Raw genomic sequence first — 25185 nt, forward strand, 5'->3', positions numbered from 1 at the left:
CCACCCAGAGTCAGTTCTCCTTCCATCACCATATATTTGACCCCCTTTACCCTCTTCTACCACCCCCACCTCCCCTTACCCTCTGGTAGCCACTAAACTGTTGTCTGTGTCTATGAGTTTTTGTTTCTTTGTTTGTTTGTCTTGTTCCTTTATTGTTTTCAGTTTTATATCCCACATATGTGTGAAGTCATATGGTTCTCTACTTTTTCTGCATACCTTTCTATATCCTATAGATCCTATACTAAAATCTCTTGCATGCATACACCAGGACATAATTTGGGTTCTTTTCAATAGCTTCTCATTTCAAATTAGAAAAAAACAAACAAACAAGTGGCTTTATCACTGAATCAATAAATTGAGGTATAGTCACATAATGGAATATTTTCCAGCAGGGGAAATGAATTACAGATCTATATACAAAGTGTATTATTATAGGAACAACTTTGAACGAATCAACTTGCATTTGCAAAAGATAACATACAGCATGATACCATTTTTATAAAACTTCAAATAAGAAAAATGAAACAATGTATTATTTCAATGAGGTATGTAGCACTCATTGAAACAGAAGAGAGATTTAAAAAAACTTTTAAAATGGGATACAGAAGAGAGATTTTAAAAAACTTAAAAAGCAAGGGCACAAGAAACACAAAACTCAGGAGAGAGATTACCTCTGGCAGGGAAGCAGGGAGGTGGGATAAGGAAAGAACAGAGGTAGGAGGAGCATCTGTGCGAGGTATGCTCCGATTCTCAGGTAGGATGGTGTATTCATGGGTAGAAATTTGACTACCATGTTTTATAACTATATGCATTCTTTTGTATATATTACATGATATATATGATATTGATACGTATATCTTAAATTTAAAAATAAAACATGTGTGTGAAAAAATACATATAAAACTCCGAATCCCTTAAGATTTTAACTCCTGAATGTGCCTCCCCAGGCCCTCGGAATCTGGCCTCAACCGCATTCTCCGTATGTCGCTCCTCTGTCTGCTCCATGACATTCAGCTTCTCCAGCCACATCAGATGCCCCTCAAGCCTTTACCAAACTGTTCGGTGTTACCTTGCACCCCTCGAATTGCCTCTTACGTCCCTTTCCCTGCCTTTCCTCTCAGAGCCCCAGATTCCTGGGCCTTCAAGCATCCCCCTTTGTGCCCTGTCTGTTCCTGGACGCGCGCACCGCGCCCGCGCCGTTGGCCCCGCCCGCGCCCCCCAGCCCAGAGCGCCCCCGCCACGCGCCCGCGCCGTTTGCTACGCGCCCCGCAGTTCCCTTGGGCAGTCCCGCCCGGCGCTGCCGCAGAGCCCTGGACCCCGCGGCTCCGCTGACTTGGGGCTGTGCCCACTGGGAACTGGCGGGGCGCGTCGTCCCTTGCCAGGCCCCGGAACCCGCCGGGCTGCAGCAGAAGGATGGGTCTGAGCCGCGTCGTCGGGAGGAAGGGCCCGCTCCGCCTCCTTAGGTTTCCCAGATCCTGCCCCAAACCCACCTCAAAAATGGCAGGTATAGGACCAAATAACAATCAACCTGTTCCTGGGCACTCAGCTGTGCCTCAGTCTGGGCGCTGAAGGAATGGGGCCCCACCTTACCCAGCCGCCGCGCACAAGCTTGGACCGGTCCTGGGTTGTTCTCCAGGTCCTAGCAGGATGTGGCACCCGCAGAAAAGTCCTCATGTTTGCCTTCAAGGCTCCTTCTTGTAGATGTTTATTGGTAGTACGAAATGCCTGTTAATAATAATGAGTGAATAGGAGGCCTGACAACTAAATTCACAAACTCACCCTAGAAAAAGTGTTACATACCTCATTGCTGAATATCACTACGGTCACCTTCAAAGTACTCCCCTGGGGAAGCTATGCACTGATGTCAGCACCTAGTTCACCCTTCAAAGCAATTTTGGAACTCTTTCTGGAATGCCCATCAGAGCTGTCATGGTATTACCCTTGATGTCCTGAATGTCATCAACATGTCTTCCTTTCACTATATCCTTTATCTTTAGGTAAAGAAGTCACTAGGGTCCAGATCAGGTGAGTAGGGAGGGTGTTCCAATACAGTTATTTGTTTACTGGCTAAAAACTCCCTCATGGACAGTGCGATATGAGCTGGTGCATTGTCGTGATGCAAGAGCCATGAATTGTTGGTGAAAAGTTCAGGTTGTCTAACTTTTTCACGCAGCCTTTTCAGCACTTCCAAATAGTAAATTTGGATAACCGTTTGTCCAGTTGGTACAAATTCATAATGAATAAGCCCTCTGATATCAAAAAAGGTTAGCAACATTGTTGCAACAGGTTCGTGAGCTTAATTCTCAGACCTTGTATTTCGGAATGATCATTTATTATGAATTTAATCAAAGCAAGGTAGACATCAAGTGACTCTCTCGGGTATCTACCCTCCCACTGTACTTCAGGTGGCAATGCACAAAGGTGGCAGTGCCCCAGCAGGTTGAGTTAAGAAGGACGCTAGCTCCGCAGAAGCTTTTGCCATCAGACTTAGCCCCAAGGTTTCTGCGATCTGGGATAGAGGCAACTCTAACTTCATCTTTTCCCGGAGTCTGTCCCTGGGAATTCCAAAGTCTCTCTTTCGCAGAGGAAGTGAGCCCTTTCCAGCACCTAGTCCCACAATTTCCTTCATTCATCCAAAAATTGATTGAAGGTTAACCAGGAGCCTGGCAAGGTTCTAGACGATAGCTCCAAGCCCACCTTTGCTGTCAAGGTGATCACCTGAACCCTTCTTTCACAGGTCCACCACCACCACCACCACTACCAGCACCATGGCAGCAATTGTTGTTTAAATCGCTTTTTTTTTCTTGAATTAGGAGAATCTGTGGGATCTCAAGTGTTGGTCCAGCTCTCGCTCAAGCAGCCAAAGCAGGGTCCGTTAGAAAAGAGAAGAGGCGTCCAGCAGGGGTAAGATTCTTTGTATGGAAGGGCTGGGTCTTTGGGTGAGAGAAGCCTTTTGAATTGACTTTGCTGGCAGTTCTGTATAACAAATCCTGATGTAGTTTCTGTGCAAAACAGCCTACCACTAACCAGTATGCAGAAGGCGGATATGGTCCTGGCAATAGATTGTGACCAGGCTTGGGACTCGCTGACAGAAAGTGTGTCCTGCAGTGCTTTCTAGCCACTGAGGCCTTCTCCAGAACCCTGAGAATGGAAATGCCTTCAATGGTGCTTACAATATTGCCAGTTGGTCTCACTAACTAATGAATGATGCAACCTTCTTATACATTTCCTCCATTCACATTCATTAAAAACATGGTTTGCCTCTTTTTAAATTCTGAGGGGCTGAAAGTTTCCAGAAGAGCTGTACTGAATATGAGGGATCCCCACCCCCACCCCCCATTTAGTATACTTTGGAGAAGAGTTGACGCATGAGGAAAGATAAAGAAAATGCCCTTTATGGGTTGGTAATGTACCACATATGTACATGCGCATATGCTTTCTCATTTAGCCCTCGTGACAACTCTGGAAGACAAATATTATCATCTCTATTTTATAGATAATAAAACTGATTTCGGACCGATTAATGTACTAGCTCAAGGTTGGACAGCAAGTATCAGAGCCAGATTTCAAATCCAGGTCTTTTTGGCCCCAAAATATTTCATTCTACTATTTAAAAAGCATATTCTTGTCTTCAGTTTCAGTTCTCTCCTCTCCCGCAACATTTAGTTTCAAGAGACAAAATATACTGATTTCTTTCACGTTATTTGCGGTTATAGTGCTGTGATTCAATAGGATTTCTCAGAAATATGGAGCTAATTCCTGGAAGGAACTTTCCAAGAGTTCAAGGGGCCTACCTCCGGCAGTAATACTGGGAGTGAGAAGGGAGGGAACAGGCCTGTCGCATTTCATTATGAGCCATTATGTAATGTTACCTTTTTTTTTTTTTAAAGCTATGTGAAAGTATCATTTTGACAAATACTGGAAAAAAGATTATTAGCAGATAAAAAATTCTGAAAGCTACTCATTGCTATCATTAGCAGTTTTAAACAATTGTCTGAAAAGTAGTAAACAGCAATTATTTTATATATGCTAATAACGGCACAGAAGCAAGCTTCAGGGGAAAATGTTTCCTAGAATCTCAAAACTGAAAGATATCTTAAAACCACAAATCTGAAGTAATACAGAATTTCCAGTAATTGTGAAGTACTGTTATTTATTAACTATATAATCACAAAATTCATTTAGGGAGAAGCCAGTAGTCAGCTTGGAGACCACACCCCACCAGGAGAGAGCAGACTCAAATTCAACCCCGAAGTCTAGGAGTGCAGACGAGTTAACAAAGCAAGCAGCTGAGGTGGGCATCATAAGAATTCTTAGACAGTGTATATCTTTCATGTCCCGGTGACTTCTCTACGTGCTGTATTTAACTTTATTTAGACTGTGTGGCAGGTTGAACTGCACACTGATTTGGGGTGTTGGTTATGCTTTTTTCATTTTTTAAAAAGAACTTTATTGAGCTGTTTATTGAGCTTTTCTGACTTCCTATAACAGACATACAGTAAACTGCACATATTTCGAATATACGAGTACAGTTGAATATGTTTTGACATATGTATATATACCCGTGAAGCCATCAGCACAACCAAGATAATAAACGTCTCCAACCCTCCCCAAACTTTCTTTGTTCCGCTTGGTGAATCCCTCCATCTCTCCCTGATCTCCCCCCATCCCCAGGCAATAACTGATCTGCTTTTTGTCACCATAGTTTCCATTTTTAAAAAGACTTTTTATTAAAATATAGCTAACACAATATTATATTAGTTTCAGGTGTACATAATAGTTATTCAACATTTTTATACCTAAATAAGTGATCACCATAAATCCAAAACCATCTGACAACTGTACCACGCTATCACAATATTGTTGACTATATTCCCCATGCTATACATTACATCCCCATGTCTTATTTGTTTTATGCCTGGAAATTTTTGTTGTTTTTAGTTACTTCTTTATTGATCAACATTTGAGCTGTTTTCAAGTTTTACAAAATGGTGCAACAAATCCTCTTGGGTCCATTTCTTTGTTTAGGATTAATTTCTAAAAGGGGAAGCTCTGGGTCCAAACCCAGGATATTTTGAATTTTAATTGATATTGTTAAATTGCAATCTAAAAAGGTTGTACCAATTTACAAGACAGAAAATGCTATTTCTTTGGATATCTAAAAGTCCACATATTTGCTAACATGATGGATAAAATACGCTTTCATTTTCATTTTTTAATTATGTGAAGTTTATTTTCTAACTTACTAATTTTGGTTTCTAAGTAATATCCATTCTTTTTGAATTTTTCATTTTAACCATATGCTTGTTATTAGATTACTCATTTTTGTAAAGAGCAGCCTGTTCTTGTTCTATCATTGTAACACCCCATGAAATCTCACCCAAGATCAGAAACAGTTTTTAAAGGTCTCAGTCCTTCTCTTCATCAAAAAGGTAGTCTCCTACCGGCTTCTTTACTCTTCCATGGAATATACTGAAGTTCTCAACTTACTGATTCCTTGTCTGAGTGAACAGAACTTTTTTCAGAAGTGTGATGTGCATAGAGTAATTCGTGGTCCCCATTTTGATCTAATTTTCTTTCACTATTGAGTTCTGACTCTTCTGTTTATAATCCATTTCTGACATTTGGACAAATCTGTCTAGCTCTTATCTTTATAGGCCCTGGTTTCAACTTATGCTATCAGGGGACTCTGCCACTGTGGTGTCTTGGTAAACATGCTACCCTAGGCTGGTGCTAAGGACCTAATCCTGGCCCTTGACGGACATTCAGACAGAGCAAGAAATGTTTCACAAATGATGTCTGATATAGCATAGGTTAGGTTAATCTTAACCAAATCTAGTTAAGATTAAGATTAATTAGTTAATAAAAACACATTACTTAGAAATAGTTATCCATAGATCTAAAGTCCACAGAAATCTGTTTTTCTTTTTTCTTTTTTTAATTAAATTTTATTGGGGTGGCAATGGTTAGTAAAGTTACATATGTTTCAGGTGTACAATTCTGTAATACATCATCTATATGTGTTCACCACCCAGAGTCAGTTCTCCTTCCATCACCGTATATTTGATCCCGTTTACCATCATCTACCACCCCCCTCCACCCTTAACCTCTGGTAACCACTAAACTATTGTCTCTGTCTATGAGTTTTTGTTTCTTTATTTGTTTGTCTTGTTCCTTTGTTGTTTTCAGTTTTGTATCCCACATATCAGTGAAATCATGTGGTTCTTGAAAAGGAACCCTCATACACTGTTGGTGGGAATGCAGATTAGTACAGCCACTGTGGAAGGCAGTGTGGAGGTTCCTTAAAAAATTAAGAATAGAATTACCATATGGCTCAGCAATCCCTCTCCTGGGTATTTACCCCCAAAATCTGAAAACATTTATCTGTAAAGACACGTGTGCTCCAATGTTTTATGTTTTTTTTTTAATTTATTTTTAATTTATTGGGGTGACAATTGTTAGTAAAATTACATAGATTTCAGGTGTGCAATTCTGTATCACATCATCCATAAGCTCCAATGTTCATTGCAGCTTTATTTACAGTGGCCAAGACATGGAAACAACCAAAGTGTCCTTCGATAGACAATTGGATAAAGAAGTCGTGGTATATATACACACAATGGAATACTATTTGGCAGTAAGATGACATAGTGTCATTTGTGACAACATGGATGGATCTTGAGGTTATTATGCTAAGAGGAGTCTCTTTTTCTAATGTTAAAATACATAATTGTTTGGAGAGGATGGGGAACAACTTGAAATAAATCAGTAAATACCTTTACATTAAGCATTCTTTTTTTTCATATACTTAGAATTTGTACTTAATGCCTTTCTCCTTCTAGACATCTGAAAGAACACCTGTGTGTTCTGGGAGAAGTTTGTATTTCTCCAAATCAATTTCTGGGGAAAAAATGCATCACTTTCAAGTTCCTGCATGATCCTTGTTACAAATAGTCTAAGAACAAGTCTGGCTTGTTCATGGTTTCTTTATAAACACACCTGCCTCCCACTCTCCAAACCATGTCCACTTTATTTATTAATTCTGGTTGCTCAATAAGTTTTAAGTGATCATCCAGACTTTTGGCAAGAAAATGAGCTCCTTGTGGAGGTTCCTTGAGTTCTCTACTGAGAACTAAATTAATCCTGTCCTTTAAAGGTTGATTCTTCTCAGGAATGGAGAACCAGGTCTTCCTACCCATAATTACCAAATTCTGTTGACCTTCTGCTGAAGAGAGGTTGTAGTCATTCTTTGGAAATGCTTGAATTCATTCCTGAGTGGGGGCCAGGGCAGGTCTCCATTCTTGCCAATCCCCATGTTCTGGGACACAGCGATGATGCACTTTACCAGACAAACCATGTCTGTGGCCATAAGAACCCCTGAGCTCGCTCATGACACCAGAATTCCCAGTTGAACTTAGCAAGAAATTCTATACAGGACATTTGAACCTCTTATTCCCCTTCACTTTTCCCCTCCTTTTAAAATTTTACAATGATAGTTGACATTCAATATTCTTTTATATTAATTTCAAGTGTACAGCACAGTGGTTAGACACTTATATAATTTAAAAAGTGATCCCCCTGGCTAGTCTAGTACCTGCCTAACACTACACATACTTATTCATGTTATTGACTAAATTCCCTATGCATTACTTTACATCCTCATGACTATTTTGTAACTACCAATTTGTACTTCTTAATCCCTTCACCTTTTTCACCCTGACCCTCAACCCTCTCCCATCTATCACCCCAACAAATCTAGTCTCCATCTGACACCATACAGAGTTATTACAATATTATTGACTCTATCCTTGTGCTATAGCCGACATCCCCCGACTACCTTTGTTACCCCCAGTTTGTACTTCTCAACCCCTTCCCCTTTTTCACCCATTCTCAATCTCCCTCCCATTTGGCCACCATCAAAATGTTCTCTGTGTCTATGAGTTTGTTTCTGTTTTGTTCATTTCTTTTGTTCTTTAGATTCCACATGTAAGTGAAATCACATTGCATCTGTCTTTCTCTGTCTGACAACCACTCAGCACAATATCCTCCAGGTCCATCAATGCCACTGCAGATGGCAAGAACCCATTCTCTTCCCTGGTTGAACAATAGTCCATCATATATATATATCCTCCTCTTTATCCATTTATCCATCAATGAACACCCAGACTGCCTCCACATCTTAGCTATTGTAAATAATGCTGCAATAAACATATGGCTGCACACATCCCCTCAAAGTAGTATTTTGGGTTTCTTTAGATAAGTACCCAGAACCCAGAAGTGGGATTACTGGGTCCTTCTTTGTCACTTGTTACAGCCTTTGTTTTAAAGTCTATTTTGCCTGGTATAAGTTTTCTGTTATTACTTCTTCAGATAGGTTCTTAATTTCTTGCTCTCTCTCTTCTCCTTCTGGTATCCCTATGATGTGAATGCTGATGTGCTTGATGTCCCAGAGGCCTCTTAAACTCTCCTTTTTTAAAAAATTCTTTGGGTTTTGTTTTTTTGCTGTTATAATTGGGTGTTTTCTGCTATCTTATCTTCTAAGTTGCTGACTTGATTCTCTACTTCATTTAATCTGTTGATTCCCTGTAATGTACTCTTCATTTTCGTTATTGTATTATTTATTTCTGACTGTTTTTTTTTAATGTTTCCTATCTCCATTTTTATGTTTCATATCTCTTTATTGAAGTTCTCCCTGATATCGTTGAGCATCCTGATAACCAGTGTTTTGAGCTCTGCATCTGGTAGTTTGTGTGTCTCCATTTTGTTTAGTTCTTTTCTGGAGCTTTGTTCTGTTCTTTAACTTGGGAAATGATTCTTTGTCTCCCCATTTTGGGTACCTCCCTGTGTTTGTTTCTATGTAGGGCTGCTACGCCACCCAATCTTAGTAGAGCGGCCTTATGTAGTAGGTGTCCTGTGGGATCCAGTGGTTACCAGAGCCAGGTGCTCCAGGTATGTCCCTTTTGTGGTTTGTGTGTGCCCTCCTGTTGAGCCTTGGCTGCTGTTTGCATATCAATGGGAGGGATTGACCCTCAGGCTGATTTGTTGTGAGGACTGGCTGTGACCACAGTTTAGGAGCTGTTGTGCAGGGCCTGACCCTACAGAGCAGGGTTTGCTTCAGTGGGCTCTGGTGTCTGCCCAGTCTGCACTTTGAGTGTGTCATCCTTGGAGATGATGGAATGATGTTCTGGTTCAGTACAAAGCTGGCCACTGCACCTGCCAGCCCCAGGGCCTCCTGGGAGGGGTCTGCTGCAGGCCAAGTTCAGCCACAGTCAGTGACCTGCCTGGGGCCACCTTACATGAGCCACAAAGCAATCCAGAGATGGCTGTCACCTGTGCTGTACTTAGAGGTGCCTTGAGAGGTCAAGCCATGAACCAAGGTCAGCTGTTGCTAGTGCTCGGCTTAGGGCTGCTCAGCCAGAGGTGTACGACATGCCAAAGCCAGGTGCTGCTTGTTTGGGTTTTGTGAACCTTTGAGAGATTTTAGAAAAGTCCACAGCATGAGCCACAGTGGGCTGATTTTCCATGGAAAAGCCACTGGAAGACACTTGGGTGTGCCCAAAAGTTGGGTGAGCCTTGATGAATGACTTGGGCAGGGCAGATGAGAGGTGTTAGCCAGGTTGATGGAGACCCAGATATGGTGGCTACCTGTGTCTGTACTCCAGGAAGGGGGAGGGCTCAACAAAGAAACAATGGTGTCTACCAGCTCCTCCATGCATCTGCTGTCCAGGTGAAAGCCTTCCCTCCAGCCTTCATCCTGAAGCCAGACAATTCAGTTCCTCCCTGTATGTCCCTATCATCATCGAGTTGCTGCCCAAGCACTAGAGCTCAGAGCAAGTGAGTCCATCAGTGAGTAAGTCTGTGCATGGGCTTTTAAGAGGAGCACCTGGGACTCCAGCCACCCTTGTCTCACTCAGTCACAATATCTGCTGGTTTCACATCCAGATGTTATAGGGACTTCTCTCTCCTGCCCTAAAATCCTGGGCTGGGACCCTTTGTTCCCCAGAGTGACACCTCCTTCACAACAGAGATATCCCTCCCCTATTTTTAATGGTCACACAAGGGTGTGGGACCAGCCTGTGCAGCATCTCTGCCCCTCCTACCAGTCTCGAGATGGCTTCTTCTCTCTATCCATAGTTGTAGGGCTTTGGTCCAACTAGACTTCAGGCAATTCTCAATAATTGTTATTGTGTTGTAGTTGTAATTGATGTGGTTCTCAGAGGAGGTGAGCAGAGTGTTTACCTACTCCACCATCTTGTCCAGAAATTCCTAGTTTGTATTTTTTAGAGATTTATATGAATGGAATCATCATGAGTGCTCTTTTTTGTCTGTCTCCTTTCACATAATTTCACATAATTATTTTGATGTATATCCATGTAGTTGCAAACTGTGTTTCCCTGAAAATAAGACCTAGCTGGACAATCAGCTCTAATGCGTCTTTTGGAGCAAAAATTAATAGAAGACCCAGTCTTACTTTACTATAAGACTGGGTCTTTAATATAATATAATATAATATAATATAATATAATATAATATAATATAATATAATATAATATAATATAATATAATATAATACTGGGTCGTATATTAATTTTTGCTCTAGAAGACGCATTAGAACTGATTGTGTGGCTAGGTCTTATTTTCGGGGAGACAGGGTATTATCAATAGTTCACTTCTTTTTATTACTGAGCCATATTCCATTGTGTGGATAGACCACTGTTTATCCATTCACCTGTTGATGGGCATTTGGGCTGTTTCCAGTGTTTGAAATTTATTTTACAAATAAAGCTGCTATGAACATTGTATAGAAGTCTTTGTATACATATATGTTTTCTCTTGAGTGAATACCTAGAAATATAATGGTTAGGTCATGTGGTAGTTGTATGTTTAACTTACTCTTTCCCGAAGTAGTTGTACTATTTTATGTTCCCACTAGCAATGTGTGAGAGTTCCAGGTCCTCCACATAGTCATTATCATTTGGTATGGTCAGTCTCTTTCATTTTAGCTATCCTAATAGCTATGTAGGTATCTCACTGTAGTTTTAATTTGCATTTCCCTCATGATTAACAATGTTGAACATCTTCCCATGTGTTTATTTGCCATCCATATATATCTTCTTTGGTGAAGTGTCCAAATCTTTGGTCCATTTTTTTATCTTGGTTTATATGTTTGAGAGTTCTTCAGAAATTCTGTATATAAGTATTCCATCAAATAAATGTTCTTCAATATTTTCTCTCAGTCTGTGGTTTATGTTTTCATTTTCTTAACAATATCTTTTGAAGAACAAAAAATTTTAATTTTGATGACATCCAATTTATCAGCTTTTTATTTTATAAATTGTGTCTTTATTGTTGTATCTAAGAAATCTTTGCCTAACCCAAGAACATGAAGATTTCCTCCTGTTTTACTGATATTTTATAGTTTGAGTTTTCACACTTATGTCTTTGATGCATCTTGAGTTAATTTTTGTGTATGGTGTGAGGTATGGATCAAAGTTTATTTTTTACCTTATGAATAGCCAGTTGTTTCAGCACAATTTGTTGAAAAGGTTCTCCTTTCTCTACTGAGTTTTCATACCTGTGGGTCCCTTTCTGGGTTCTCTGTTTTATTCTGTTGACCCTATTTGTCTATGGTGAGGCCACTGTCTTGATTACTGTAGCTTTATAGTAACTCTTGAAGTCAACTAATGTTTGCCCTCCAACTTTATTGTTTTTCAAAGTTGTTTTGGCTCTTTTAGGGTCTGCAAAAAGCATGCTGGGATTTTGATTGGAATTGTATCAAATCTTTAAGATAATTAGCACTTTAATAAAATTGAGTCTCCAGAACCATGAACAAGGTGTTGTGTTTATTTAGGTCTTCTTTAATTTTTCTCAGCAATATTTTATAAATTTCAGTGTCTTGCAGGTCTTTTGAAAGATTTGCAGATCTTTGGTCAGTATTTCATGTTTTTGATACTATTGAAATAATATTTTTCAAAAATTTAAAAACTTCAATTTTGAAAATTTGAAATTAAAAATATTCAATTTCTGATTGTTAGTTTTTATTTGCTTTTCTTTTTCTAATGTCTTAAGGTGGAGGTGGAAGTCATTGAATTCAGATCTTTCTTCTTTCCTGTTATAGGCATTTATTACTATAAACTTCTACCTAAGCACTGCTTTGGAGGTGTATCACACATTTTGATGTTGTTTTCATTTTCATTCAATCCAAAGTACCTACTTTTTTCCTCTTGATTTCTTCTTTGACCCCAGAGGTTATGAAAAATATGTTATTTAATTTACAAATGCTTGAAGATTTTCAAGATATCTTTCTTCTATTTTTTTTTAATGAACTACTCTTTTATTTATTTATTTATTTTATTTTATTTTTTTTAAATTTATTTTTAATTTATTGGGGTGACAATTGTTAGTAGAATTACATAGATTTCAGTTGTGCAATTCTGTATCACATCATCCATAAATCACACTGTGTGTTCACCACCCAGAGTCAGCTCCCCTTCCATCACCGTACATTTGATCCCCCTCACCCTCATCCCCCACCCCCCAACCCCCTTACGCTCTGGTAACCACCAAATTACGTTCCCCAGATTAATTTTCAAACCCCGTGGCCATCCTGTGGTCACTGACTGCCCTCCAATCCCCTCACCCTCCCCCCCACCCCCCACCCCTCCCGCCCATCTAGCAACCCTCAGTTTTTCCTCATTGTCTCCCAAACTGTTTCTGATTAGTTCATTCACTTATTCTTTTCTTTAAAATCCGCAAATAAGTGAGATCATATGGTACTTATCTTTCTCTGTCTGACTTATTTCACTTAACATAATGTTCTCTAGATCCATCCATGTTGTTGCAAATGGTAAGATTTCTTTCTTCTTTATGGCTGCATAATACTCCATTGTATAAATGTACCACAGTTTCTTAATCCAGTCATCTATTAATTTATGTTTATTCTGTTATGGTCAGAGAACATACTTTGTATAACTTGAATCCATTTAAATTTATTGAGATTTGTTTTCTAGTCCCAAACATGGTCCATCCTGCTGCTGGTCCTTGGAAACCACTAATCTACTTTCTATTTCTATGGATTTACCTATTCTGGATATTTCATGTAAATGGAATCATACAATATGAGGTCCTTTGTGTCTGGCTTCTTTCATTTAGCATAATGTTTATAAGGTTCACCCAGGTTGGAGCAGGTGCCAGTATTTCATTCATTTTTATTAGTGAATAATATCCCATTGTATGAATATACCACATTTTGTTTATCCATTCACCAGTTGATGGACATTTGGCCACCTTTTGGTTATAATGAATAATAATGCTATGAACATTCATGTACAAGTGTGGACATATGTGTTCAATTCTTCTGGATATATACAGTCAGTTATCTTTTAAAAGAATTCAACTTATAAGAAAAAACAATGAGATTGGACTCAGTGTCCTTGAAGGTGTCTTCTAGCAGTGGTTTTAGGGTGATATGATTCTAGGTGCTCAGGGCCTGCTGGAGAATCTGACTACCACAATTATCGCTGGGTTTTCTGTGACATTGTAATACACTCATTTAAATGAGGTAAAACTCTTGATCTCTGTAGTAAAATAACCCTGACAGTCAAAGGTATTTCTTTTTCTATGTATTACTTTCTTTTTTTTTCTTTTTTTATTAGTTTCAGGTGTACAAAGCAACATAATAGACATTTAAACCCCTCATAAAGTGATAACATCCCTCTGTAGTAGCCATCCCCACAAGCTACTATCGCTCTGACATCTTATATAGCTATTACAATACCATCGACTATCTTCCCTACGTTGTACTCCACATCCCATGACTATATATATACCTATATATGTAGTTATAGTTGACATTCAGTATTACTCTACTTCAGCTTCAGGTGTATAGCAGATTGGTCAGGCATCTACACAGTCTATGACGTGATCCCTCTGATAAGTCCAGTGCCCATCTGGCACCTTACATGATCTTTACAACATTGTTGATTATATTCCCCATACTGTATTAACTACCAATTTGTATTTCTTAATGCCTTCACCTTTTTACCCTGCTCCCATCCCCATTCCCATCTATCACCATGATAGAATTAGTACCTATCTGGCACCATACCTATTTATTACAATATTATTGAGTATATATATTCCTTATGCTATAACCTACATCCCCATGACTACTGTATAACAACCAATTTGTACTTCTTAATCCCTTTCCCTTTCACCCATCCTTAAGCCCCCTCCTATCATAAAGAAGTCCCTCTAAGATTCCTTGTAATACTGGCTTGGTGGTGATAAACTCCTTCAGCTTTTTCTTGTCTAGGAATCTCCTTATCTGGCCTTCAATTCTAAATGACAGCCTTGCTGGGTAGAGCAATCTTCATTGTATGTCGTTGCTTTTCATCACTTGGAATATTTCTTGCCACTCCCTTCTGACCTGCAAAGTTTCAGTTGAGAAATCAGCTGACAGTCTTATGGGGTCTCCCTTGTAGGTAACTAACTACTTTTCTCTTGCTGCTTTTAAGATTCTCTCTTTGTATTTAACCTTTGGCATTTTAATTATGATGTGTCTTGGTGTGGGCCTCTTTGGGCTCATCTTGTTTGTGACTCTCTGTGCTTCCTGGGCTTGAATGTCCATTTCCTTCACCAGGCTAGGGAAGTTTTCTGTCATCATTTCTTCAAATAGGTTTTCAATTCCTTGCTTTCTCTCTTCTCCTTCTGGTACCCCTATAATGTGAATGTTGGTATGCTTGATATTGTCCCGGAGGCCACTTAAACTCTCCTCAATTTTTGGGATTCTTTTTTCTTTTTGCTGCTCTGGTTGGATGTTTCTGCTACCTCATCTTCTATGTTGCTGGTTGGATCCTCGCTTCATCTAATTTACTGTTGATTCCCTGTAATATATTCTTCATTTCCATTATTGTGTCCTTTATTTCTGACTCATTCTTTTTTATGGTTTTCATCTTTATTTTTATGCTTTCTATCTCTCTGTCGAATTTCTCCCTGAGCTTATTGATTAGTCTTATAATCAGTGTTTGGAACTCTGACTCTGATAGATTGCTTATCTTCATTTCACTTAGTTCTTTCTCTGGAGCTTTGTTCTGTTCTTTTATTTGGGATATGTTTATTTGTCTCCCCATTTTGGCTGCCTCCTTGTGTTTGTTTCTATGTATTAGGTAGGGCTGCTATGTCTTCCAGTCTTAGTAGAGTGGTCTTATGTAGTGGGTGTGCTGTGGGGTTCAGTGGCACCGTCTTTCTGGTCAACTGAGCCACACGCTCCAGGTGTGTCCCTTGTGTGGGTTGTGTGTCAACTACAAGCCCTCCTCTTGTAGTTGAGCCTTGGCTGATAATTGCACATCAATGGGAGGGACTAACCCTTGGGCTCACTGGTTGTGAGGAGTGGCCTTGACTACAGTGGAAGAGTTGTTGTGCAGGGGCTGACCCTATGGAGCAGGATCTGCCTCAGCAGGACTCTGGTGTCTGCCCAATCCACCCCTTGGGTGTGTCGTACTTGGAGGTGGCTGGATGATGATCCAGCTCATTTTGAAGCTGGCCACTGGGGGCTCCAGCTCCAGGGCCACCTTGGAGGGGATCCACTGTAGGTCAAGTTCAGCCACAGCCCATTCCCCACCCAGGACCACCCAGCAGGAACCAGAAAGAAATCCACAGATGGCTGCCACCTGCGCTGTGCTTGGAAGTGCTCTGAGAGGCCAAGCTACGAACCAAGGCCAGCTGCCACTAGTGCTGGCTTAGGGTTGCTCAGCCAGACACACAGGACACACTCAAGCCAGATGCTGTTTGTCCAGGTCCTGCAAACCTTTGAGAATCTAGGAAAGTCTGCAGCTTGAGCCAAGGCAGGCGGTCTGCACCAAAAAGCCACTAAGAGCAGGCTGGGGTTGCCCAAAATTTGGGTGGGGCCAGGTCTCTAATCTCCAGGGCATAGTGAACTAGAACTAACAGCACAGACTGAGAAATGGCAGCTGTGTTCACATGCTGGGAAGGGGGAGGGCTCAACAAAGAAACAATGGCTTCCATCAGGTCCCCCATCCAGGAGAAAGCCACCTCTCCAGCCCCCATCCCAAGCCAGATAACTCAATTCCCCACCATTTGTCCCTGCCGCCTTTTCGGCTACTTCCCCAGTGCTGGAGCTCAGAGAGAGTGATTCTGTTGGTGGGTAAGTCTGCATGCAGTCCCTTTAAGAGGAATGCCTGTGAGTGCAGCTGCACTCAGTCTCACTCAGTCACAATCTCTACTGGTTTTCACAACCAACAATTATGGGAACTTCTCTCCCTGGCACTGGAACCTTGGGCTGGAGTGGGGCTGGGATCTCTCGCCCTTCTACAGGATGGAGAGGGATCCCCACAGCCGAAGTAGCCCTCCCAATCTTTAATAGTCACATGCGGGTGTGGGACCAACCTGTTCCGTGTCTCTGACCTTCCTACCAGTCTGGAGGTGGCTTCTTCTGCACGTCAGTAGTTGAAAGGCTTCAGCTTGATTTTAGGTGAGTCTCAATAATGGTTGTTTTGTAGATTAGTTGTAATTTTGATGTGGTTGTGATAAAAGGTAAACACAGTGTTTACCTACTGCCCCATCTTGATCGTCTCAGTCAAAGGTTTTATTTCTCATGATATGATGGAAGAGGAAAGCGTCCATAGAGTTGGTCTCAACTGAATTATTTAGGAATAGAGGTGTCAATGATTGCAACATCATTACCAGGCCTATGAAGTACGAAGCCCAACCACCAATAAGAATTTCAGTTTCTCCTTGAAGAGTATTTTCATAGGATACTACAATTTCTAGAATGTTTCAAGACCCATTTTGTTCAAAAGATAGATATTGTGAGGACTGATTTATATTAACAGAGAACAGAACAAGTTGTTAACAGTTATGAATAGTCATGAAGCCTTCATATTGCACAACATAATAAGGGTGTATTCTTGTAAATGTTTTCAATTTAATACTTTATGACGTCAGCTTCTTTCACACATTTTATGATGCAGAAAATTACCGCTGCCTCTGTAGCTGCAGGGTGTCCTTCGCCTTTCAACACTTTAGAAGACTCCTTTAAAATAGACATTTATACAGACTTGCATTTTTAAGGTTAGGCTCTGGGGTCTCATTTGATAACATCATAAGCAAAAAGCAGGCCTGTAGGACTCAACGTTACTGGCAAAAATATAGTAAGGGATGAATAGGATTTGAATCAATAACAGTGAAATAAGGAGAATATATAGCCTTGCTTTTCTACAGTTTTTTGTTCAGCAGAGATCTGGGAGGATATTCTTGCCCTCAAAGTCTTCACAGATGACTGGGGAAAATAGGAAGAAGATAAGAACTTACAGTACAATGGACAAGCAGCAGCATCACCAGCTTCCCACATAAAACTTTGTATAACGTTAATACACGGTTTCATTCACTTTTCCCTCTTTTAGGATTTAAGATGAAAACCTGCCATGATGTGTCACTTCAGGCTGCTCTATTTTTATCTTAACTTGATTGAGGTCTGCACATGTATCTTTGATGGGTGTTTACTTTTCACTTTCTCGAATATCGTCTGTTCTCCCATGCCACTTTGAGGCCCTGGACCCATCCCTTTTGTCATTTAACTCCTATTTCTGCTGCTTTCACCAAGCCACGTACATATCCATTAAAATATATAGAATTACTCATTGTTTTATGTAATGGGGTGAATTAATGCCAAGATGGGGCAGATGAGGTAAATGTATCTTGACGTTCTAGCACGTGAGGACCACCAGCCAGTTTTTTTCCTCAGATGAGGCCTTGGAGATTGCTGTCCCCGGACGTAGGTCTACTCCCCACCCCCACACCTCCCACATTCTCTTCTGTTTTTCTTTCTATTCTCTGTATCCATACATCATCTGTGATACAAATCCATCTTGTATCACTCCCTTCCCCTGCTCACTCTGTACCATCCATCCCAGCCTCCTTTCTGTACCTCTGATGAACCCAAGTCTTTCCTTTCTCAGGGCCTTTGAACTTATCGATTACACTTACTGCTCTTCCTTGGCTTTTTAAAACCAGCCCATGCATGTTGTTATGGACTAAATGTATGTGCCACTCCCCCTCACCCCCCGCCAGTTCATATGTTGAAACCCTAATCCCCAGTATGGCTGTCTTTGGAGTAAGAAGTGAAGAAGGTTAAATGAGATCATAAGAGTAGGTCCCTGATCCGATAGGACTGGATTAATGCCCTTATGAGAAGAGACACCAGAGAACTTACTCTGTCTCTCTCCATACACAAAGAAATAGTCACATGAGCATACAGTGAAATGGCAACTGCCTACAAGCCAAGAGAAGAGGCCTCAGATTGAAACCTACACTTCTGGCACCTTGACCTTGGACTTCCAGCCTCCAGAGCTATGAGAAAATAAATTGCTGTTGTTTAAGGCACTCAGTCTGTGGTATTTTGTGTGGCAGGCCAAGCAGACTAACATACGTCTTCTCTTGGGAAAGGCCCTCCTTGGCCTCTCTATCTGAAGGCTGTCTCCTCTTCAGTGCACCCTTGAACTTGGCCCTTCCCACTTTGCCAGGAGCCCTTCGCTGCTGATCACTCTTCTTTCTCTGTCATCTTCAACCTCTCCCTCTCTGCCAGATTCTCATCACCAGAACTTGCACTTGCTGTTGTCTTTCCCATCTTGAAAATGCCTTCCCTTCACCCCTTGTTTGTCTTTCCTTCCCACCTGATGCCTGTCCCCTGGTTTACAGCCAATACCTTGGAAGAGTTGCCTGTCCTCATTGTCCCTAGATTCTCACTTCCCACTTCCTGCCTAACTCATGGCAGAAAGGCTTCCACCGACACCATGATCTACTTTTCCATACACATTTTAGGATCATCTTATCAATTTATCCCCCAAAAATGCCTATTGGTGTATTAAGGGGGGTTGTGTTTAATTTATAGATCCGTGTGGTGAATTGCCACCTTAATAATATTGTTTTCCAATCCATGGAGTGTCTTTTAATTCATTTAAATCTTCTTTAGTTTCCCTTAGCCAAACTAATATTGAGAACTAACAAAGTTGTTTAAGCCAAATGTGGTATATCCAAATAAGGGAGTACTGATACACGCTACAACGTGGATACATCTCAGCAACCTGAGGCTAAGTGAAAGAAGCCAGACACAAGAGACCACGTGTCGTGTGATTCCCTTTATATGAAATGTCCAGAAAAGGCAAATCCATAGAGACAGAAAGTAGAGTAGTGGCTGCCTGGGCTTAGGGGGCAAGCGTAGGGGAAGAAAGGGGAGTGACTGCTGATGGGTCCAAGGTTGCTTGGGGCTGGGGATAGGAAATGGGAATGACTGAAAACAGGTATGAAGAATCTTTTTGGGATAATGGATGTGTTCTAAAAATTGGATTGTGGTGATGGCTGCACAGACTCGGTGAGTTTACTAAAACTGTTGAATTGTATACCTAAAAGGTATGAATTTTATGGGATGTCGAGCATATCTCAGAAAAGTGTTAATAGAAACAGGTGAAAACCCCCTGTACTTATGTGAATACTTGCCCTGGCAAATGGTGGTCCTCAGCCAGAGAAATAGGGCTGGGACCGTGAGGGAGAGACACAGCCTTGAGGAATCTAGACGCCCTGGGCAAATTGTTGCAAACCTGGAAGATGCAGCAACATTCTTGTCGAGTTGATGGGTGGGTGGGTGATTCATCCCTCTGCACGGCCCTGATTTCCCAGCAGACCTTCTGCTGCGGGAGGAATCAGTGAGCAGAGCTTCTTCCCAGCAGCCCTTCTGGACAAACTTAAGGATAGTTGAAGAGGGATGAGGAGTCTGGGAGTCAGAACTTAGCCTGAATTTTTATAGTATTGAGTACATTATTGGAATCGGGATATGAGTTTTGTTTTTTTTTAAAGTTTGTTTTTGCAGTGGTTAAAACTCTGGGTTTTCTCTTTCTCTCTCTCTCTCTCTCTCTCTCTCTCTCTCTCTCTCTCTCTCTCTCTCTTTCTCTCTCTATCTTTCTTTCTTTCTTTCTTTCTTTCAGTGGTGGTAAGAGCACTTGCCATGAGGTCTACCTGCCCGCTTAACAATTTTTTAAGTGCGCAATACTGTATTGTGCACACACACAGTGTCTCTTAGATGCAGTCTCTCTTCCCCTGACCTCCTTGAAGAGATAGAGTATCAGCAGTCTGGGTCCAGTCAGGAGACAGAAACCACACAGGTGAAATGGGGGAAGTTCACTATCATTATTAAAATACAAGGAAACTCGACATAGTCCCCCAGGGTTGAGGGAGGGTCCTCATAGAAAGATAAACATGGAAGGAGTTCAGACCTCGTTGGAGAGGTATGGCCAACCCATTGGCTAGCTGAGCAGCTTGGTTCAGCCAGGCTGAAGCTGGTCCACTGTTGTTGGGCAACGGCAACCCCCTGGAATGTAGGTGGTGAGCTGGCTATTAGCAATGAGTGATGTGAGATGCAGAGGAGGGCGACCCTCTGGGCCACAAACAGGCCATGCGGAGGACCTGCAGAGGGAATCAGGAGGCCAGTAGGGGCAGGAGGCTTTGGGGCGCTGTTATCTCTGTCAAGAGGGCCCCAGAAAGGTTATCACCAGGCCAAGGCTGCAAGGTCATGGGCTCAGGTGGAGCTGTACCAGATGTTCGCATATCCACACTACTGACCATGATACCCCCATTCCCACCCCAAGCCAGACACTGCAGGAGAACCCCTTCCTCTTGCAGTGCCCTCCAGCACCCTCTTTTGAGAAAGCTTAACATGGTGCTCAATTTCAAGAGGAAATGCTTAAAGTAGTTCTGTCACTTCCCACAGAGCATATAGAAGGGTGCATCCCTCACTTCCCACGGAGCATTTAAGGAGGGTGCATCGGTCACTTACACAGAACATGTAGGAGAGTGCATTCAGAGCTGAGAGGCACTACACTGACAAGAGACGGTTAACCTCGCTGGCTTTAATAATGAGAGCGATGGGGACGGGGGCAGGGTCCTTTGTTCCTCTGTGTGAAGAGAGCTTTCTCTAGTCTGGGTTGCTGTAGAGTGATGAAAGCACTCTTCAGGCTGAGCTGTAGCTGATCCGCAAACAGGGTCTCTGGCGTTCCTTGGGCCTGTGCGTTTTCTTTATTTTATTGTGTTTTTTCCCATCTTAGGGCAAACCGAGACCCAGGCCCGGAGACCTGATTGAGATTTTCCGCGTTGGCTATGAGCACTGGGCCATCTATGTGGGAGATGATTGTGTGGTCCATCTGACTGCCCCGAGTAAGAGTGGAAACGCTACTGAAATCCTGATATTTAAGTTAGCAAAGTAAAGAAGTACAGCTAGTTATTGTGCTCCTCAACTGCTGCCTTGCTTTAGCAAGAAAACACCCCGAAGCATTGCTAGACCCTAATTCACTGGGTGATAGAGTTTCGTCGCTGTCTACCAAACACCACTGCGTGTCCGGCCCTGAGAGAGGCACACGTTAGAGTGTCCCCAGCTTCCCTGACTGCCAAGACCACAAACTGCAAGAACCTGAGCCTCCATTTGTCTTGACAACGGTTCTGTATCCTCCCTCAAGTTCCCCTGGAAGGGTGCGGATACCTATGTGCTCAGACGGTCCTCAAATGCTGCTTCCGGCTTCCTCATCACCTTTGGCACCTCCACCCCCACCTCGTCTCCCAACTCTGCCAACCTGCCCCAGGCTGCCTGCCCCCTCTCAGTGGGGACGCAGTTCTCCTTTCATCTGTGAAGGCAGCATTAACACAAGGCTGAGGCGAAACTGGCAGCTAATTAAATATTAGTAGAGGTTTGATGATAAGGAGGAGGTGATCATAGAAGGTTATAGCACAGAATGGGGAAAAAACACTCCAAATCAGACATGCAGAACCCTTGGTCACAGTGGTGGCCTCAGGAGATGAGACCTGGGGAAGCGAAGGGGAGGGAGAGGGCTCCTCAGCATATTCTTTGGATTTTGTCCTGTGCACATACTGGCCATTCAAGATTAAATTACAGTGGTGGTGGCCACACCTTGCTCACAGCTCTCACCCCCATGTCCTGTCCGCCTCTGCTGGCCTAGCCTCTCACCTTGCTGACACCTTCCTGCAGAGCAGGCCCTCTCCCACCCTCTCACCTCCTGCCCCATCCACTCACACCCTTCCCCACTTCTGGTCTGGGAGCCTCCACGAAGAACAAGTAAAGATTGCTTCACAGTACATTCACCTCCATCTCTCCTTTCTAGGAGCCTAACTCTTGCATAACTAAAGAAATTGTTAACAGTTATGTCCCCACCTTCTCCGTCAGATTTTGACTTCTGCCATCTCTGTTCCCAAAAGTTGAATTGCCTATTGCCAGGTTTTGTGAAATCAGCAGATTTTCTTTTAATATGTAAGAAAAGAGCGAGGGACATTTCCTGCTCTCAGACAGCTTATAAAGGGGGAGGGTACACACATTGGCGGAAAAACAGTCCTGGTTTTAAATTGCTACCTACCTGGCCTTGGGCAGGTTCCTGACCCTCTCTAAACCTCTGTCTCCTCTAAAGACTGAATATGATAATAAAGCAGCTTTCAAATGTTTCTTTTTCCAAGCTGTGGAACCCTGTTTTCAAACAAACCCTTAATGATTGCCAGTATTTGAGTAGGTTGATAAGGAGGGGGGCTCAGGGTGGAAGCTGATTGGAGCGGCTCCCATCCAAAGGCCTGTCAGCTTGGCCTCACCTGTGCCTGTAGTGGCTGCAGAAGGAGGCATGTCATGGAACCCCATGATAGCCACTTACCTGGAGTGGACACTTACACGTAAGGGTGCTTGGCACACGTTCGTGAAGATTACTGAAGTCAGGTTAGGAAAGCGAGACTCAAATCCTAGGACTTAGGTCAGTAAGACACAGAATGCAGCCTGGGGCCTAAGGTACTTTAAGAATTTTATAAGAAAGAGGTGGCTGGGGGGGGAGGTTTGGAAGTGGGGAGTGCAGTGCAAGACCAAGTCTTCTTGGGAATGCTGGTCCTTTGCAGTTCATCCAATCTACCCCCATGCTCTGCCATGCTTTTTATGGATGGTGAAACTGAGGCCCCACAGGGAAGCAGCTTACCCAACATCTTAGAGTGAGCCTGTGCTCTGCCCCTGCTTTCCAACTTCTGTTTGCCTTTGGCCTTTAGGTGAGGAATTTGAGGCCGGCAGCATCACCTCCATCTTCAGCAACCGGGCCATTGTAAAATACAGTCGTCTGGAAGACGTGCTGCATGGCTGCTCCTGGAAGGTTAACAACAAACTGGATGGGACATACCTGCCGCTGCCCATGGACATGATCATCCAGCGCACAAAACAGATGATCAACAAGATAGTGCACTATAACCTGATTGAAGAGAACTGCGAGCACTTTGTCAACAACCTCAGATACGGCGTGCCCAGGAGCCAGCAGGTAGGGCGCCACTGGCTTCCCGCTGATGATGGCTTTCCACTGAGGTCTTGTGGTTCATCTCGTCAGTGATCAGAATGGTCCGCAGTGGGTTCATATTATTTGTTGCGTGGGTGGGGCCTTCTATTTCCACAGGATTTTACAGTTCCTTTTCATCTCTATTAACCCAGGGAGGAATAGAAAAACCACAGTGAGACCGCCGGTGGAGTCTGGCTTGGCCATCAACTAGCCTGGGCTCCTTGGTCAAGTCGTTTTATTTCTGAGACTGTTTCTTCCTTTACAAAATGGGGATAAACCGAGGTAGATACTTTGTTGCTATAGTTGCCTAGCAGCCTGTGGGCCATGTCTGGCCTACAGACATATTTTGCTTGGATGACTAGTATTTTTTTAAAACTACTTGCCAACATTTACAAAATATAGAAATTTTATATAAAAGATCTGGATTCCCAGCCTCTCTTGAACAACCAATCGATCAGGCCATTGGGCCTGTGTTCCTGTTTGCTGAAGCTCTGTGGGGCCACGTTCTGGCTCCCCCTTTAGATGGATGTATGGCAGTAGTTGTGCCACCTGCAAGCTTCACCTGGCCTGGCGCATACTGCATCTGGGTTTGTGACCCCACCCCCACCCCACCCCCACGATAGGGCAACGATCCGTGAAAGGTGGTACAGCATATGTGAAAGAGCCTTGAAAGCCTAAGAATCTGCGACAGTTTGAGATGCTCTTATTAATATCTGATTCTCACTAAAACCCCAGGAGGTGAACAGAGGAAGTGTTTATTATCACCTTTGTAACAGAAAAAAAAAAAAATCAAGGATTAAAGGTGGAACATGATTTTTCTATGTTCTTTTCTATGTTTCTTGTTTCTCTTAATATACTGGGCTCAGATGCCAGCATCGGTCTCTCTGCTGTTGCTATCCCCTCTCTGAGTGACCATTAGCAGGCCTCCTACACTCTCCCTCCTCCCCCGCCTTCGCTTTCCGCATCTTCCTCCTTTGTACTCTGGTCCTCTCCCAGCTTGCATTCCCTTCCTGTGAGGCCTTGCTCCAACGCTAGGGGGTGGTGGGCTCTGGTATGAGGGATTTCCCATTCCATGAGCACTTGTGCATGAAAAGAAGACCCCAAGAGCTTATAGGTGGCCCTCCTTCCTCAGGAGCGTGGGCCTCGCAGTCATGAGACCTGAGTCCAGATCTAAGGTCGGACACTAATTCACCATGTGACACTGTCCAAGCGAGCTTCCCTCCGTGGCTCTCAGATCACCCATGTGAAGAATGAGGGCCTCAGTGTCTGTGCCCCTCTGAGACCCTTTGCCTCTGAGCCCCACACTGGAGGCAGACCCTGGGCTGAATGGCTCTAAGGGAGGGACCGGGGGCCTTGTGCCCCCCGGGGGAGAGGGAGCATGTCTGTCTCAGGCGTCTATTCCAGGCCCTCCTGGCTTCTCTAGGTCTCTTGCAGCTCTAGGACCTTTGGAAATCTAGGAGAGCACAGGTTGCTTCCTCCTCTAGGAAAAGCCTCCAGGCAGGCTGGTTCCTGAAGAGGAGTGGCAAGGTGGGGTGCAAGCCTAGGATGGTCACTGAGTGTCCTGTGACTGGTCTGCTTTGCAGGTAGAGCACGCCATGATGGAAGGCGCGAAGGCTGCAAGAGCCATTATTTCAGCTGTAGTGGATACAATAAAGCCCAAACCAGCAACTGCCTGAAGGTGCAGAAAACGCCAAGCGGAGGAAGAACTACTGACATCAGCAAAGAGAACTTTCCTCCTTTGCTCCCCTTGCCTTCCTTTCTCAGTGGGCCCCTGTTAGAAAATTGTGAGCTTCTGGAAGAATCTAAAATG

The 25185-nt window shown here is 42.8% G+C and overlaps 1 protein-coding gene and 1 pseudogene across 1 annotated transcript; one reads left to right on the forward strand and one right to left on the reverse strand.

Annotated features, from left to right (window-relative positions):
- Positions 1 to 738: 738 nt before the first annotated feature.
- On the forward strand, positions 739 to 25051 carry PLAAT5 (phospholipase A and acyltransferase 5). The gene is made up of 7 exons (XM_033121219.1): positions 739 to 754; positions 1147 to 1431; positions 2814 to 2904; positions 4186 to 4294; positions 21117 to 21225; positions 23098 to 23360; positions 24959 to 25051. The coding sequence occupies exons 1-7, from the start codon at positions 739 to 741 to the stop codon at positions 25049 to 25051; spliced, it is 966 nt and encodes a 321-aa protein (XP_032977110.1).
- On the reverse strand, positions 6779 to 7357 carry LOC117030318 (dihydrofolate reductase-like; annotated as a pseudogene).
- Positions 25052 to 25185: the final 134 nt, after the last annotated feature.

This window comes from Rhinolophus ferrumequinum, chromosome 11 (assembly GCF_004115265.2).
Source record: "Rhinolophus ferrumequinum isolate MPI-CBG mRhiFer1 chromosome 11, mRhiFer1_v1.p, whole genome shotgun sequence".
Taxonomy (NCBI): Eukaryota; Metazoa; Chordata; class Mammalia; order Chiroptera; family Rhinolophidae; genus Rhinolophus; species Rhinolophus ferrumequinum.